The sequence below is a fragment of the Ailuropoda melanoleuca genome, chromosome 1, assembly GCF_002007445.2.
Source record: "Ailuropoda melanoleuca isolate Jingjing chromosome 1, ASM200744v2, whole genome shotgun sequence".
Lineage (NCBI taxonomy): Eukaryota > Metazoa > Chordata > Mammalia > Carnivora > Ursidae > Ailuropoda > Ailuropoda melanoleuca.
The window spans coordinates 144,863,345-144,880,085 of NC_048218.1; the positions used below are offsets into that span (position 1 = coordinate 144,863,345).

At 35.3% G+C, this 16,741-nt stretch overlaps 1 protein-coding gene across 7 annotated transcripts in view; it reads left to right on the forward strand.

Annotated features, from left to right (window-relative positions):
• PPP1R9A (protein phosphatase 1 regulatory subunit 9A) overlaps window positions 1–16,741 on the forward strand; it is a 320,733-nt gene that overhangs the window by 174,197 nt on the left and 129,795 nt on the right. For all 7 annotated transcript variants that reach the window (XM_034667864.1, XM_034667870.1, XM_034667875.1 and 4 more), the window contains exon 5: window positions 12,142–12,246. In XM_034667864.1, the coding sequence (XP_034523755.1) occupies window positions 12,142–12,246 (105 nt within the window). The remainder of the gene's footprint in view (window positions 1–12,141; window positions 12,247–16,741) is intronic.

Here is a 16,741-nt window from a genome sequence, read left to right on the forward strand (position 1 = left end):
TCTTCTTTGAATGTTTGGTAGAATTCCCCAGGAAAACCGTCTGGGCCTGGAGTTTTATTATTTGGAAGGTTGTTTATCACTGACTCAATTTCTTCATAGTTAATTGGCCTATTTAAGAAATCTATTTCTTCCTGTTTCAGTCTTGGTAGTTTATAGGTTTCCAGGAAGGCCTCCATCTCTTCCAGATTGTTTAGTTTTTTGGCATATAGCTGTTGATAAAAGTTTCTAATAATCCTTGCAATTTCAATGGTGCTGGTCGTGACCTCTCCCTTTTCAGTCATAATTTTAATAATCTCAGTCCTTTCTCTTTGTTTTTGGACAAGTTTTGCCAGTGGTCTATCAATTTTATGGATTCTCTCAAAGAACCAGCTTCTAGTCCTGTTGATCTGCTCTACTGTGGTTCTGGTCTCTAATTCATTGATTTCTGCTCTAATCTTGGTCAACTCCTTCCTTGTCAGTGGGTTAGGCCTGTCCCTCTGTTGCTGTTCCAGTTTCTTGAGGTGAGAATATAGAAACTGCATTTTAGATTTTTCTATTCTTTTGAGTGAGGCTTGGATGGCTATGTATTTCCCCCTTAGGACTGCCTTTGCAGTATCCCATAGGTTTTGGACCGTTGTGTATTCATTCTCGTTGGTCTCCATAAATTGTTTAATTTGTTTTTTGATTTCCTGGTTTATCGAGTCATTCTTGAGCAGGATGGTTCTTAGCCTCCAAGTGTTTGAGTTTCTTCCAGGTTTTTCCTTGTGGTTGAGTTCCAATTTCAGAGCGTTGTGGTCTGAGAATATGCAGGGGATAATTTCAATCTTTTGGTATTGGCTGAGACCTGTTTTGTGTCCCAGAGCATGATCTATTCTTGAGAATGTTCCATGGGCATTTGAATAGAATGAGTATTCTTTGGTTCTGGGGTGTAGTGTTCTATATATATCTATGAGGTCCAACTCGTCGAGTATGGCATTCAAAGCCTTTGATTCTTTGCTTAGTTTTTGCCAGGGTGTTCTGTCTATTTCTGATAGTGGGGTGTTGAGGTCCCCTACTATTACTGTGTTCTTATCTATATGTCTCTTTATTTTGGTTAAGAGTTGGCTTGTGTATCTTGCTGCTCCCCTGTTGGGGGCATATATATTAATAATTGTCATATCCACTTGTTGAATACTTCCTTTAAGAATNGCCAATAAAGTAAGCAATCTGGAAGAGATAGAGGCCTTCCTGGAAACCTATAAACTACCAAGACTGAAACAGGAAGAAATTGATTTTTTAAATAGGCCAATTTAATTATGAAGAGATTGAGTCAGTGATAAACAACCTTCCAAATAACAAAACTCCAGGCCTGGATGGTTTTCCTGGGGTATTCTATCAGATCCTTTTCTTATTTCCATACTTCTTTCGTACTCTTCGTCCTACCCACAATAGTATTTTTCTCAGCATTTTGTTCAAGGCAAACCTTAGTGTCCAGGTCATCATTGAAATGTCACTGGTGGAGCCCAGCCGAAAGCTTGGCCTCTGTATACTTGAATGTAATAGTCTGTAGCACATGCATTTATGTTTACGTGTTTGTCATCATGTCATGTATAGTTACTGAATCCTTGGATTAATGGTTAAGTCATTAAAAGCAGAGACTACAATTATATTTCTGGTGTCTTCTATGGGAATATGCTGGTACTAGACTTTTGATAAGCACTTAGGCCCATGTATGAATGGATTGATACCACTTCTAAGATTCAGTCTTTTGGGGGCAGATTTCCTTATGACTTTAGTTTTTAATGTTTGATCTTTTCCTCTTTCTGAAGGTAATTTCTGGTAATCTCTAGTCTTTGTGAGGGTCACATTTCCATTACTTTTTGTTTGTTTATTTTGATAGCATCTTAGACTAAAGCTGATGACTTTCTTGGCTTACTTGCAAAAACACTGTGACTTTATTGTGATTCCATCTATTTGCAGATTTTTCTTTGCTCTGGTTCCACTTGACCCTCACCTCACAATAGCCCTCCCATGTTAATATCAACTTATTTTGTCCATAACTTTCTTAACACACTTATTATAATGTTTCACACTCTGTGTGTCCAGTTCCTGCAACATACAGACATAGCCCTATACTTCTGTAAATATTTGTGTGTGTGTGTGTGTGTATGTATGTATGATATTCTGAAACAGGAATCATACTTCATTCAAATTTATATCCCAATGACTCACTGTTCTTGGACTACAGTCGGGATTGACTCACTCTTGCTAAATTACTGACTGAATGAATCAATCAAATCAATGAAGCAAGCATATTATTTTCTCTACTTATATTTTTGCAGCACTTTTGCTATCTTCCTTCTGATTAGAGTACTTAGAAATGTCCTTCTAATTATATTTGTTTCATTGCATTTTGTCTAAATTATCCTGTACAAAGATGTGTATTTTCAGAAATTTCTTTGACCTTGGTTGTACTTCCTTTATTCTTGTCCATTAAGACAATCATCACCCTCATTTCCTTTCAACTCTGGTTACTCTGTCTATTATCAATGTAAAAAACCTATATTTTTGCTTTTACTTTATTTCCTCCCCAGTGAATGCTAGCCCTGTATGTATTGGCTTACAAAGAAAACCCGTTTTAGAAGTTTTCTGTCCTGTTCAGTAGTCCCCTTGCTCATCCTTAAACTTAAGTCTTTTCTTAAAATGTCTACCTTCTCAAATGCTCTTGCCCTATTAAAGTCACCTTACCATCTTTTCATTTTATAAAGCATAACGACGTTCCTTTTGAGAGTTTGAGCTTTTCAGCTTTACTTCCCCCCACCCCCCGGAAGGCCAACTGTGTTCATCTTTAAAATTCTATAATTCAACTTTAATTTGGCTTTTCAGAATACAAAGTATATTTTCAATTAAATAGTTGAAAGATAAAGAATTCCTTCTTGCTCTATCTTCGATAGATACTGGTAAATCAGGGACTTGAACTGCCATGAAAATTCCTTGGAGAGCTGCCATGTGTTTACAAACACAGGCACTGGTCACTCAGAAATATTGAGGGACTGTTGCTGTCAAAGCATGTGTTGCGCATATATTGCTTCCATAGCATTCCATTTGATTTTTTTAAAAGGTTAGGAAGAAATAAAGTCTTAATTTTGGCCATTAAAGTAGTTTAGAATCAATTTAAAACACAACGTCCCCACCCCCAACACATCCCTACGCAACAAAATAACTTTTATAAAGCAACACAAGGAAATGTTAAATTTTATTACACAAATTATGTGTACAGAGACAGAAAGAAAGTTTAAAAAATGCTACTAAGATTAAGTAACATTTAATCAGGAAAGATGTTTTCTAGATAGTCTCTGAGAAAAAGTACTTAAATGACAACTGGCCAAGAGAAGATATTGTCGCAGAAAAGAGATTGGCATAAATCAAATGATGGAAAGGAAACCCAATAATTCCAGTGGGCATTTTTTTTTTAAAGAAATTGATTAGCTGATTTTAAAATGCATGTGTAAATGCAAGGGACCTAGAATAAAAATTCTGAAAAAGAATAAAATCAGAGGACTGACCTTACCTGATTTTATAAGAGTTATAAAGCCTCAGTTACCAAGACTATGTGATATTGGTATAAAAATAGAAATATATGGAATAGAATAGAAAGTAAGGAATAGATTGAGACATATATAGTCAGTCGACTTTCAGTAAAAGTGCTATGATAACTCAATGCTAAAATGTACAGTCTTTTCAACAAGTAGCAGTGAAAGAATTAGCTATCCATATGAGGAAAAAAACATTGAGCCACAAATGCTACCACACCATAATTAATTAACTTTGATTAATTAATCAAAAGTAATCATAGGTCTAGACATAAGAGTTCAAACTGTGATACCTATAAAAGAATGCATGGACAAAAATCTTTGTATCATCACATTAAACAAAGGTTTCTGAGACAGCTAACAAAAGCTCGGACCATCAAGGAAAAAACTGGCAAATTGAATTTCATTAAAACCACAACTTTTTTACTTTGAGAGACACAGTTACAAAATGAAAAGAGAAGCTATAGGCAAGGAGAAAATATTTGCAAAACAGGCACACAGAATATGAAGAACATTTGCAAGTGAATAACAGCAACCCAATTTTAAAAATTAAGGACAAAAGATTTGACAGCCATTTCACAGAGAAGAATATAGGAATGGCCAATGGCATATGAAAATATGTTCAACACCATTAGTCATTAGTGAATGCAAATTAAAACTGCAATGAGATACCACCACACACCTACTAGAATGGCTAACAACAAGAACACTGACAATATAAAATGTTGGCAAGGATGCTGAGAAATGTAACCTTCATACATGATTGTGGGAATATAAAATTTTACTGCCACTTAAGACAACATTGTGGCAGTTCTTTTAAAGTTAAACAGATTCTTAACCTTTCAAGTGAGCAGTTATGCTCTTTGGTATTTTCCAAGAGAAATGAAAGCATGTATTTGTGTAAAAGCTTATTTGTGAATGGCACCTTTACTTCTACTAGATGAAATCAGGAAATAGCTCAAATGTCTCTCCTGTGTTTTACTCCATATCTCCTGGATAAGAATTTCAGCGGAGGTGCAACTCCAGGAATCTATAATTTTCCAAGTTGCTCCATTTTATTCTGTTGCAGCTAGGCAGCTTGGGAACTCGTGCTCTAGACTATCCTATCCAGTATGGTAGGGCCACTACTAGTTATCATACTTTCATGCCAATTCAAAAAATGCACATCTTACAGAAGTGCCACCTTATGGGTGCATGGCTTGACGGCCAGACAAGGGCTGAATTTCAACTCTTCCAACTCCCTCAAGTGGGACCCCTCATTCAGTTTTCTGTGTCTTTTACATAAAGGAAAATATAGAACAAATAACATAAAGCTATGACTCACAACCTCATTGTGAGGAAAGTTAATCTGGCAGAGTGTTTAAGCTACGTGAGTCTGGAGTTGGCTAAAGCACTTGATTGGTTTTTTGTTTCTAAGACAAGTCTATAATGTTACCACCACAATGCCTCCTTAGACCTAGAGGAAAATTAGAAAGAGGCTATATTGGCAAAAAGTATGAGAGACTGTTCAGATGGTTAAGAAGCTCCGAGCAAACAGTGTTCTCCCTACTTTGTGGAAGGAAGAGAAAGAATGAGAGTAGGGGGAGATGGTTGTGGACGTATCCATCTTTCCACTTTAGGGGAGTAGAGAGTAAACTAGAGAGAACTAAAGAGGGGCAAGCTTTTCCAAAGTCCTGAGAAGAATGATTAGCAAAAGAAGAAAGTGAGGGCACCTGAGTGTCTCAGTTGGTTAAGCATCTGCCTTTGGATCAGGTTATGATCCCAGGGTCCTGGGATCGAGTCCCATGTTGGGCTCCCTGCTCTTTGGGGAGTCTGCTTCTCCCTCTGCCCTCCTTGCACTCATTCTCTCAATCTCTCTCTCTCTCTCTGTCTCAAATAAATAAATAAAATCTTAAAAAAAAAAAAGAAGAGAAAAAAGTGATCCTGGACCTGCTGTATGGGAGAACAGAGTTGTGTCTCTCAACCACATAGATCAAATGGGAAAAAGGGAAACATATGCTGTATACTAGAATTTTTAATTCACTATAAGATTTAATCCATTTATTAATATTTGAGGAGCCCACCCTCTAGCCCAATAGCCAACCAAAGATTCTTAAACTTGAGCACCGTTCCTCTTTCTTATAGGTACAAGTACTCCAGTCTTGTGCATGGTGAAGGGTGGAGGCAGATGGGGACAAATGATAAAAGTTTAAGTGTCAAGAAGGATAATGTGGGATAAAAATGTCAGAATTAGGTTAAGACCTAATGCTGAAGAAACTTGATAGCTACACTAAGCGATTTAGAAATATATTTTATGGGAATGATGAAGCTGGTGGTATTTTGGATAATGTTCTTTAAGATGAATTTTTAACATTTTTGGGGAGATATAATTCACATACCATACAGTTTACTTACTTAATTATAGAATTCATTGGTTTCCAGAATATTCAAGTTGTGTGTAACCAATTAATTTTAGCACATTTTGATCACTCCAGAAAGAAACCCCATATCCATTAACAATCATTTTCCTTTTCTCCCAACTGCTCCCTCTTCCCCGGCTTTAGGCACTAATATACTTTCTGTCTGTAGAGATATGCCTTTTCTGGACATTTCGTATAAATGGCATTATACAATATGTGGTCTTTTGTGACTGGCTTTTTTCACTAGCAGAATGTTTTCAAGGTTCATCCATGTGGTAGCATGTATCACGTTTCATTCCTTTTTATTTCTAAATAATGTTCTATTGAATGGATATATCACATTTTGTTTATTCTGACATCAGCTGGTGGATGTTTGGGTGTTTCTACTTCTTGGATGTTATGAATAATGCTGCTCATGTACAAATTTTTGTGTGGACATGTTTTCATTTTTCTTGGCATATACCTAACAGTGGAATTTCTGGGTCATGTGGTAACTTTATGTTTAACCTTTTGAGGAACCTCTGGATGGTTTTCCAAAGTAGTTGCACCATGTTATATTGCCTCTGGTAATGTATGAAGGTTACAATTTCTCCACATCCTTATGAACACTTGTTATTATCTGTCTTTTGATCATAACCATCTCCAAGTGGATGTGAAGAGGTATCTTATTTTAGTTTTGATTTGTATTTCCCTGATGGCTGTTGATATCAAACATCTTTTCCATGTGCTTCTTGGCCATTTGGGTACCTTCTTTGGTGATTGAGATCCTTTGCTTACTTTTTTTTCTCTTAAGGTATAATTGACATATAACATTATATTAGTTTCAGGTGTACAACATAATGGTTTGTATACATTGTGAAATGATCATCATGGTAAGTCTAATTAACATTCATCGCCATACATAGTTACAATTTTTTTTCTTTTTTTTTCTTGTGATGAAGACTTTGAAGATATAGTCACATAGCATCTTTCAAATATGCAGTACAGTGTTATTAACTACAGTCACCATGCTGTAGATTACATCCCCATGACTGATTTATTTTGTAGCTGGAGGTTTGTACCTTTTGACCCCCTTCATTCATTCTGTTCATCCTCTACCCCCCTACTCTCTGGCAACCACCAGTCTGTTCTTTGTGTCTGTGCGCCTTGTTTTCGGTTTATTTGTTTTGGTTTTTAGATTCTACATATAAGTGAGATCATACATTATCTGTCTGTCTTTGACTTAGTTTTAAAATGGATTGTTTGTCTCTTTGTAATTGGGTTGTAACTATATACTATAGATACAAGCCCCATATCAGATGTATGATATATAAATGTTTTCTCCCAATCTGTGAGTTATTGCGTATTAAAACAATGACGAGATACCATTACACCTATTAGAATGTCCAAAGTCCAAAACGCTGACAACACCAAATGTTGGTGAGGATATGAAGTAAAAGGAGCTCTCATTCATAATTTTGTGCTGTTATCATTTCAAGCTTTTTACAAATTGCAAATGGCTTCTTAACTGTCTTCCTGATTTTAATCTTTCCCTTCTTCAGTCTCTTCTCCTCCTTACCCCTCATGGAGGAACATAATAGCAGTTTTCAAATATATGAAGGGCTATCATGGAAATAGGAATTGTCTCACTCTGTGTAACTCTTAGCAGAAGAACTATACTCTTTTCTTCTAAAATATATTATGAATAAGTCCTTCAAGACTGAAGCAGCTCATTTTATATCTTCTTTTTGGCCTCAGATGGTATAAACCAAGGCACACAAAAATCACTTCTTCAAAGCTTCTTCAACTTGCTGTACACACTTAAGTTTTGATCTTCATTATGTTCTCTCATATCCTAGAACAGGCTGATACTGTAGGGCTAACCTACTGTCTTTTCTCTCTCAAAAAAAAAAAAAATTGTCCCATTACCTCACCTACACAATTGTACTTTTTTCTGTCACTGTTGCTGCTAGCATTGTCTCAATTACCCATATTACACTTAATTTACAGTTTACTTAACCAACTTCTAGTTACCAACCTTTGCAGGTAGATGGGGACTTGATGATGGTTGTCTGTCATGCACAAGTAATACCAGACTAGCAGCTACCATTTTCTGCAGCCACACACACCATTTTTACAACTTCTTAAAGTGCAGAGATAAACACATTCCTTAACATGATGCAAAGCTGGAGTAACTTTGTAACATTTTGTTTATTTTATTTTTTGTAACTTTGTAACATTTTAATATAAGCAGAGGTGTATATAATAAAAGCTACGCTTTATGACCAAGGTTTTAGAGATAACAAAGAATCTTGGAAATCATGTTTAAGCTGACACTCTATAAAACATAATTCCCATCGATATAAAAGTTTGTCAGAATTATGATTCAGTTTAGTTAAACACAATTTAATTTTCTTATGCTTTTGAAGCTTTAGGTAAGGGTACTGTTAATTTGATCAGTATCCATATCAGGATATTAGGAACTTCTCTTCATTTGGAAAATACAAACCCATACCTTTACAAGATTGTGGAGAAAACATAAGTATGTATTTTAAACCAAAATTATTAAATTAGTCTTATTTGTTTAAAGATTCACTTTATTATGTGGACTGGGCTTTCTCTAAAACTATTTCTGAGTTTCTAGCAGAATCTCTAAGAAGGATTTTTCCTTAAACGTCTAGCACATTTAAGTTTTCATTAGATACTAGAATATAAGATTTATGAAAGTGCTTGCTGTTTTCTGTGAACCAGATTATCACTCCTTTAAAATCCAAGACTTTATAATTTAACTTATTAATACCCTTCTATGTTAGGAACATATTTCATGCATACACAGTGAGAGATAACGGCTTTTCTCAATTAGAGCAACACAGAGAATTTGTCGCTTCAGTTCTGCAACCTCGGAAACAGCTTTAAGTAAACAAAGAAACACAAAAACTCACCAGTCAAGATTTCAAAGGGCTATTTTCCTTTCTAGTGTTCAGGAAATTTTTTATGAAATAGTTTAAGCCCACAAATAGACAAATATTAAAGGATAGTAACTCAATTTTTTTTTAATCATGTCTCACATGAGAGATAACAGATCCCTGTAATCCCAATAGCCGTCTCGAATGGTCAGAGTATAAAATTACACTCCTCCTCATTGCTGCTCCCAGTGGGGAATTATTTATCATCGTCGTGTAGAGCAAACTAGATCCAGAACCAAAATGGACAAAACCAGAAAAAAATTCAAAAGTACTACATTAGGCAAAAACCATGGTAACAAAGGTAGTGCTCTGTTGCTGCCTTAGCATCCGCCTGCGACCAAGCAGTCACGCCTGGGCCTAAGCAGCCCGCGGTGTGTATTTCCGTGGTAACAGCTGCATTGGCTTTGTGAAACCACGGCAGCATCTTGGTGGTCGCGCCAAAGCTGTTGGAGGCTGATATGCAGAGAGTTAAAAAAATGACTTTCATACATACAAAATGAACGTGGATTAGGCTTTACTTAACTCACTAATTAATGAAAGAATGAGTGAGGTGTGGTAAATGTGATTCAGAGGACATTTTAGAAGTACGTAGTTAAAGGCAAGTTAATAAAGTAGTATTAGAATAACATTGCTAAGTTAGATATAAAACTAGTTAGTATTCTACAGGGAAATAAACCATGGCTCTATGGGATTATCTTTTCTAACAGAAGGAAAGTATCTGAATTTATTCAGGACAGAAAAATCTGCAAATTAACATGCAACTTAAGTATATCCAGGATTTTAATCAATTTTAAACAGTGGATCAATGAAAATACATTCCCCCAAATTATCCTTGGTTGGACCTGTTAAATAATGCACCAAAATCATATTGAAAAGATAAGTTGCTCTCCTTTTTATTCTTATTTTCAAGCTTTAAATAGCTTTTCTGAACACATGGCAACAACATATGATATACCCAGCACTTGTCCAGAGTAATTATAGTGGCACAAGGTTTATTGATTGGAAGTGTCAGTATGATAAAGATGTCAGTTTTCCCCAAGCTAATCTTAAAAATCAGTACGATTTTATTAAAATCTTAATGAGTGCTTTTATAGAACTTGGCAAGTAAGTCCAAAGCTAATTATGAAGAGAAAAAGCTCAAGAAGAGCTCAGAAAAATTTGAGGCCAATGAACAAGGTGGAGGGAATTATCCTATGAAATGTCAAAACTAATTATGAAGCGGTAGAGTGTGCAGAGATAGACGGACAGACAGGTAGAAACTATAGAAAACCCAAAACGTGTTGATGCACATTTGGAACCCTGACGGATGCAGCACTGCAAATCAGTGGAGGAAAAGTAAACTCTTATTAAATGTTATTAAGGCATTTGTTTATAATGCTTGGAAAACATAAAAATAGATTGCTAACACATTATTATAATAAAAAATAATTTCCAGGTAGATAACTACTACCTGGCAGAATGGCAAAATGTTAAAACTTTTAGAAGACAATATAGAGCATTGTTATAACCTTGAGGCGGAAAGGGGTTCCTGAAACAAAACACAGAACTACCTGATACAAAGCGGAAATTACAAAGGTAATTATATTTTTAAAAATTATTTTCCTCAAAATCACGATTTTTCAAAGAAATGTGAGAAGACAAGCCACAGATTGGGACAAAGGTATTTGCAACATATTTAATTGAGAAAGTGTTAGTATACAGGATGGATAAGGACATCTTCAATAAACCAATAAGAAAAAAAAGACACCCAACCCAACAACATCAACAAAAATGGGTAAAAGACATGATCTAACAGTTTGCAGAAGACAAATAAATGTTCAACCACGCTGGTAATCAGGTAAATGCAATTAAAATCACAGTGTGATGTCTGTTTACACTTACAAGATCCCCACTATTGAAAGGGTCAGAACATACCAAGAAGCGGTGAGAGTGTGGGAAGTCAGAACCTTTCATTCAGTGCTGTTGAGAATATGCATTGGCATAAGCATTTTGAAGTAAAATTTGTCCATTCGTTTATGTTGAAAAGGCATATATGTTCTTTGATTGAGGAATTCTGTTTCTAGGTGTATATCATGGAGAAGCATATACATGTGTAAGGAGACCCATATGAGCAGTATTCATAATGGCTAAAATGGACAACAGTACAATTGTCCATCTGCAAATAATGGATGGATATATTTTGATATATTCACAGAAGATATATTTACACAGTTGTTAAAATGAACTAGTAGAATGGTATTATAACTGTGATAAATCTCATATATAACGTTGAGTGAAGCAAACTAAATTGTGGAATGAGAGGCACACTTCATAATGTTTGAAAACTGCAAATGTACACATACTGTGCATATTCACGTATCCATATTATTTCTACTTCAAAACATCCGTAGGAAGACTGAGCATCAAAATTAGTATGATTGTTACCTCTTTGGAAGCAGCGAAGGGACTAGAATTAGAGGTGAATAATAAAGGGGCTTAAGCTTTTCTGGAATACATTTCTTTAGAAAAAAATCTGACTCAAATATTGCACAGTGCTGAGATTTGATAAAGTTGGGTGTTTGGCACATGGGTGTTTATTACCTAATTCCCTCTGCATTTCTCCATGATTGAAGTACTCTGGGGGGAAAAAAAAGAAATACTTCCTTTTGAGGAATTAAAAAAATGGCATGTATAAAACATGTCTATAAATTTAAAAGCATTAAACAACACTAATACTGTAAATTGCTCCTAAACATAAATAAATATATGCATTTGTATACGTGTGTGTGCACACATACACACACGGTTACGAGCATTATCTATTTCAAGCATACAACTTGAATAGGAAGGATTCCCTGCAATTCCTGATGATGTTTTTTCCTTGAAGAGGAGAATTGGAAAGCAGAACTAGGGGTGAGGCCCACAGCACATTTCAGCTGGATCTGTTATGGTTTTTTAATTTATTAAGGACAAAAAATGATAAGTATGTCATACATTAGCAGTTACCAAATCTTTGTGATAGGAATATGAATATTGGGTAAACTGAATCTCTCCATTTAATATTGTTTTTCAAAACACTCTATTTTTCAAAACTATTTTTTAAAAACATTAAGCATTTGACTAACATTGGGAGCTTGTGGAAAAAAGACACATTCTGGGTCAATAAGAGTATCGTAAAAATCAAGTATTTTGTCAACTCATGTGTTGAAAATGGTAATGTACAATCAGAAAAGTTAATTGTGGCTAATTTTTCTCCTCTTCCCAAAGAATACAAGTCAATGACCAGATTGTGGAAGTGGATGGAATCAGCTTGGTGGGTGTCACACAGAATTTTGCTGCAACAGTTCTCAGAAACACCAAGGGCAATGTCAGGTAAATATGTTGCTTTGGATATGTATAATTTTATTACTTAACATTTTGTTGAATTTTAGTTTTCTAGAATTGTACCTATAATTGTATGTAATTACAATGAAGATTTTATCTAAATACTTAACACTTGCCTTAGTTTTTAATGTTTCCTTCTTTATTGTAATTAGTTTATGCAAATGCAATATAAGACCAAATATTATGGTATTTTAGAACGACATGAAGATATGAAGTGTACAGTGTGACTTGGTATGGTTAATTACTAAGCTATGTTAATGTGCCTAACTGCATAAAATTTCTCCTTAAGTCCTCAACAAATATGAATTTAGACTCTAAATCCTTTTAATAAAACTAGTTATACAGTAAATTGAAATTGAAATGATTATACATATATCCAGTGATACATATTTATAGATAAACTGGCTAAATTATTTGAGGTTAATACATGCATATAAAAAAATTCTTTATAGACGTTATAGGACTAATCTTTGGTAAACTGTAACTTTGCCAACTTAATAGGACAGAGGGTACATTCTTTTGGACCTTGAAATATATATCCTGTCCTGGGGGTTCTGAAAATTGTAGCTTAGAAAACAGATAAAAAAGTAGTTTTGAGCCAACTAAGGTCAAAGTTTGAAATCCATTTTATTTGGTCATAGGGTATTTATTTTTAAATATTGTGTTGCTTATGTCTTAATATTTTTCCATCAATCCTATGAAGGAACACGTAGGGGACATTATTGAGTATGCACAATTATCAGAATGTTTTAGTGTTATCATCAGAATGTAACGGCCAGTATTCTGAAATATCAATGAGTTAATATTGCTGCAAAGAGGGTAACATGAGGATTTTATTGCAGCGTGTTTTATGTTGCACAAACATGGGTTTAAGTTTTAGAATTTACACTTTTTCAGATGGAAAATACCCTTTAATGCTAAAGGAAATGTTTAAGGAATACAACATCAGTGACTTTTATGGGTGCTATGTTGATGATTCAAGACTACCCATAGTCCTGAGAAAAGTAAGTGAAATAATTGGAAAAAGCACAGAAAAAACTGGTTGATGCTCTCTTAGAGCTGCGTGGGTGGGCTCCCTCAGGAAATGTGACTGCCTTTCTGCAGATTGCTCTCTGTTCTTGAGACAGCACTTTCCTCTGTCAGTAGAGAGCTTGGTTTTAAAGCTGCCCGTTAGGCTTTGAAGTGAATTTTAAAGTGAAATAAGATATACATTCAACTTGTAAGAACATTTTTCTTTTTTCTTTCTTTTTTTATAAGAACATTTTTCAGTTGCAAGGAAGTTTATGTTACATGAAATCATAGCCATCCTTTTATTTCAAGCCTCCTGCAAATTACAAATGGCTTCTTAATTATCTCCTGATTTCAGTCTCTCCCTTCTTCAATCTGTCCTTCTCATCCTTCCTCTGAATGGAGGAAAATAATAGCAGTTTTCAAATCTAGGAAGGGCTGTCATGGAAAAGGGAATTAACTCATTCTGTGTAACTCTAGTACTGGAAGATCTGAGACCTGTGGGTAGAAGTGATAATTCCGCATCCATCATGTTCTTCTCCTCTTCACAAACCTTCAGTGGCCCCCCATTCTGTACAGAATCTAAGCTCTTTTTTTTTTTTTTAAGATTTTATTTATTTATTTAACAGAGAGAGAGACAGCCAGAGAGAGAGGGAACATAAGCAGGGGGAGTGGGAGAGGAAGAAGCAGGCTCCCAGCAGAGGAGCCTGATGTGGGGCTCGATCCCAGGACTCTGGGATCACGCCCTGAGCCAAAGGCAGACACTTAACAACTGAGCCACCCAGGCGCCCCAGAATCTAAGCTTTTGATCCTGGTATTAAAATCTTTCATCACCCAGTCTTATCACTCACCTTTCCCTGTATTCATGCTTTGGTGCAGTCACACTGGTGTAGTCATATTCCTTCAAATGTGACTTGTGAATTATTGTTTTGTTACTGTGCCTTTCTCACTGTCATTTCTTCTGTTTAAAATACTATCTTCTGTTTAGAACCTACTTATCTTGAGGAACATATTTTATCTCCTTTACCCTTCAAGAAGTCTTCCTTGACCTCCATATCCCCTAGTGATCTCTTCTTCCTGGTAGCAGTCATCATTCATACTATTTTTTTGACCTTGAGGTTACAGAATATTACTTTCATCTTTTAAAAGCATACATTTTATTTCCTCATTCACTTTGCACAAATCTTGATATTGAAATGGGACCTTTAGCCCTTCTTGTCCCCCCAAATTATTTAACCCAGGGTCTTAATTAATTGAATATAAGGAGAAAGTCTTTTCTCAGTTTTAACTTCTTAAAAATAATATATGAATCCTCTGGGTATATTTTAGGTAGTAGTTCCTCAAAGTATTAATACAAAAACAGGATCCAAAAACTAGACCTGTATTTTTAATGAATTTTTTAAAACTGAGAATTTGAAATATGCATGTTTTTATATTTCTTATTAATTGGTGACTTAGCTGTCACATTTAGTGGTTACTGAAATTTATTTTCAAAAAGGGATATCTGAAAAATTAGTAAATTTAGTTTTATTTTTCCTAACTACTAAGCACAGATCTGGGAGGAATGTGCGGAAGCCGTGGGTCTAAAGATACAAGTGGGAGAAAGATAGGAAGCTAGAAGTGATGAGAAAAACGAAACTGAGGTTTGGATGGTGATTATTTCTGAAGTATTAGAGGTCAAGATTTTTACTCATTTCCTGGAAACGTATATGAAATTGGTGCCAGCATCTGGATACGCGTCGAAATCACACAGTGAAGTTCTGTGTCTTCGTCCGCACTCACGGAGAATTATTTTCCATCTGACCTCAGTCTGCTTNTGTCCCCTACTCCTCCGCCATCTTAACCTCCCCCCTATTTTATTAAACTTTAAATCACAATACCCGAATTTATGAACTAATATTGCTAACAAAGACTCCATTAATACGACATTTTTAACACACTAGAGGAATCACAAGTATTTTAGGTGATAATTTTCAAGGCTTATGTGTTTTCAACTCTACATCATTCATGTGAGTTAAGAAGTGGTTCCGCTCCAACCTGGTGAGGTTCCTAGGGGATTGAAAGTCTAGGCCTGACACGAAATATCAGTAAACAACTACTGTTTCCTTCATTTTACTGATGTCATTTAAAACTAAGTACTCATGATAAGTACTATGCTAATATCATGTAATTACTTTACGTAATTGATTAGGAAAGGACTTGCAGGACTCAAGTAGTTCATAGTCAGAAATCTTGCAACAGCACAGCGGCAGCAGGGGAAAGCTAAGCGTTAATAGGGTGGGCATGGCGAGCTCCAGACACAGTCCTTTTTCATCATCCCTCTCCTGGGCTTCGCAGGACTTGTTGGGCTCCAGATGCTAAACCACCACGGGCGTGTGCATGCAGCATCTTGGTACCAAGGAGTCCAAAATCTATGCATGGTAGGGATTTCTCACTGAAATCATTGAAAACAACTCTGGACTCCACCAAATCCAGGTAGAAGGAATAAATCCAGTGATTATTACCAAACAGTTTCGACAGGCTAGTCTGTCTTGCCTTGAAACAGCTCATGGACCCATATTTGCAAAACATCATTTATCCCTGATTAGTACATCTCAGGGCTTTGACCAACGTTCAGTACCGTGCTCTAGGCAAATCTGTGTATTGCATCAACCCAGCTGGTCTCGAGATGAACTCATGCTATGGAATACATAGTGCATAACACATTTACTGCTCTCCTTTTGACTTTAGATCCATACTACTTAGTATATTTCTACTGTTTATTTCTTCTTTAAAAATTTTTTTTATTTGAGCGTATTTATTGAACATTTCAATGTTACCTAGTGAAAACCTAAAAAGAAAACATTGTAAGTTATTTGCAAACCTGTAATCTTTTTGGTGCTTGATAGAACATAACATGCCATATGTAATATACTTAAAAATTTAGAAAAAAGTTCTGTTCTTATTGTCAGATCCTGCATGATGTAAAAAATGATTTAAATAGTTTAGATTCAGTTCATTTGAATCAGGCTTATCTACTTACAATTCATTTTTATGTCAAAACATACTAAATGATGCTTTTCTTGGAGATCCTTAAAAGAGCCTTACGTCTGTTCGTCCATGTAAAGTTATGGAAAAATACTTTCAAACTTAAAATTATAAAGTTATTAGGAAAAAAAATAATTCGAAAGAGATAAAAATACTGGTTATAAACCTATGGAAAGAAAGCAGGAATCTCTAGATCTTAGGAGACTAATTAAAAGTTATACAAACTACCTTCCATTTATTTTTGGATATAAAATTTAGCTTTCTGTGATGTTGTTTTGCCAGAGATGGCCCAAATGTAGACATTTGACTCAATCTCTTATGTTATGTCTCTGTGGACAAGGGGAAGAATGTGTTTGAATTATAGTATGGCCAGAGAATAGGCACAATCATACAGCTGATTCTATTATAAATTATAAATATTATTTAATGTATTCACTGATATTTCTTT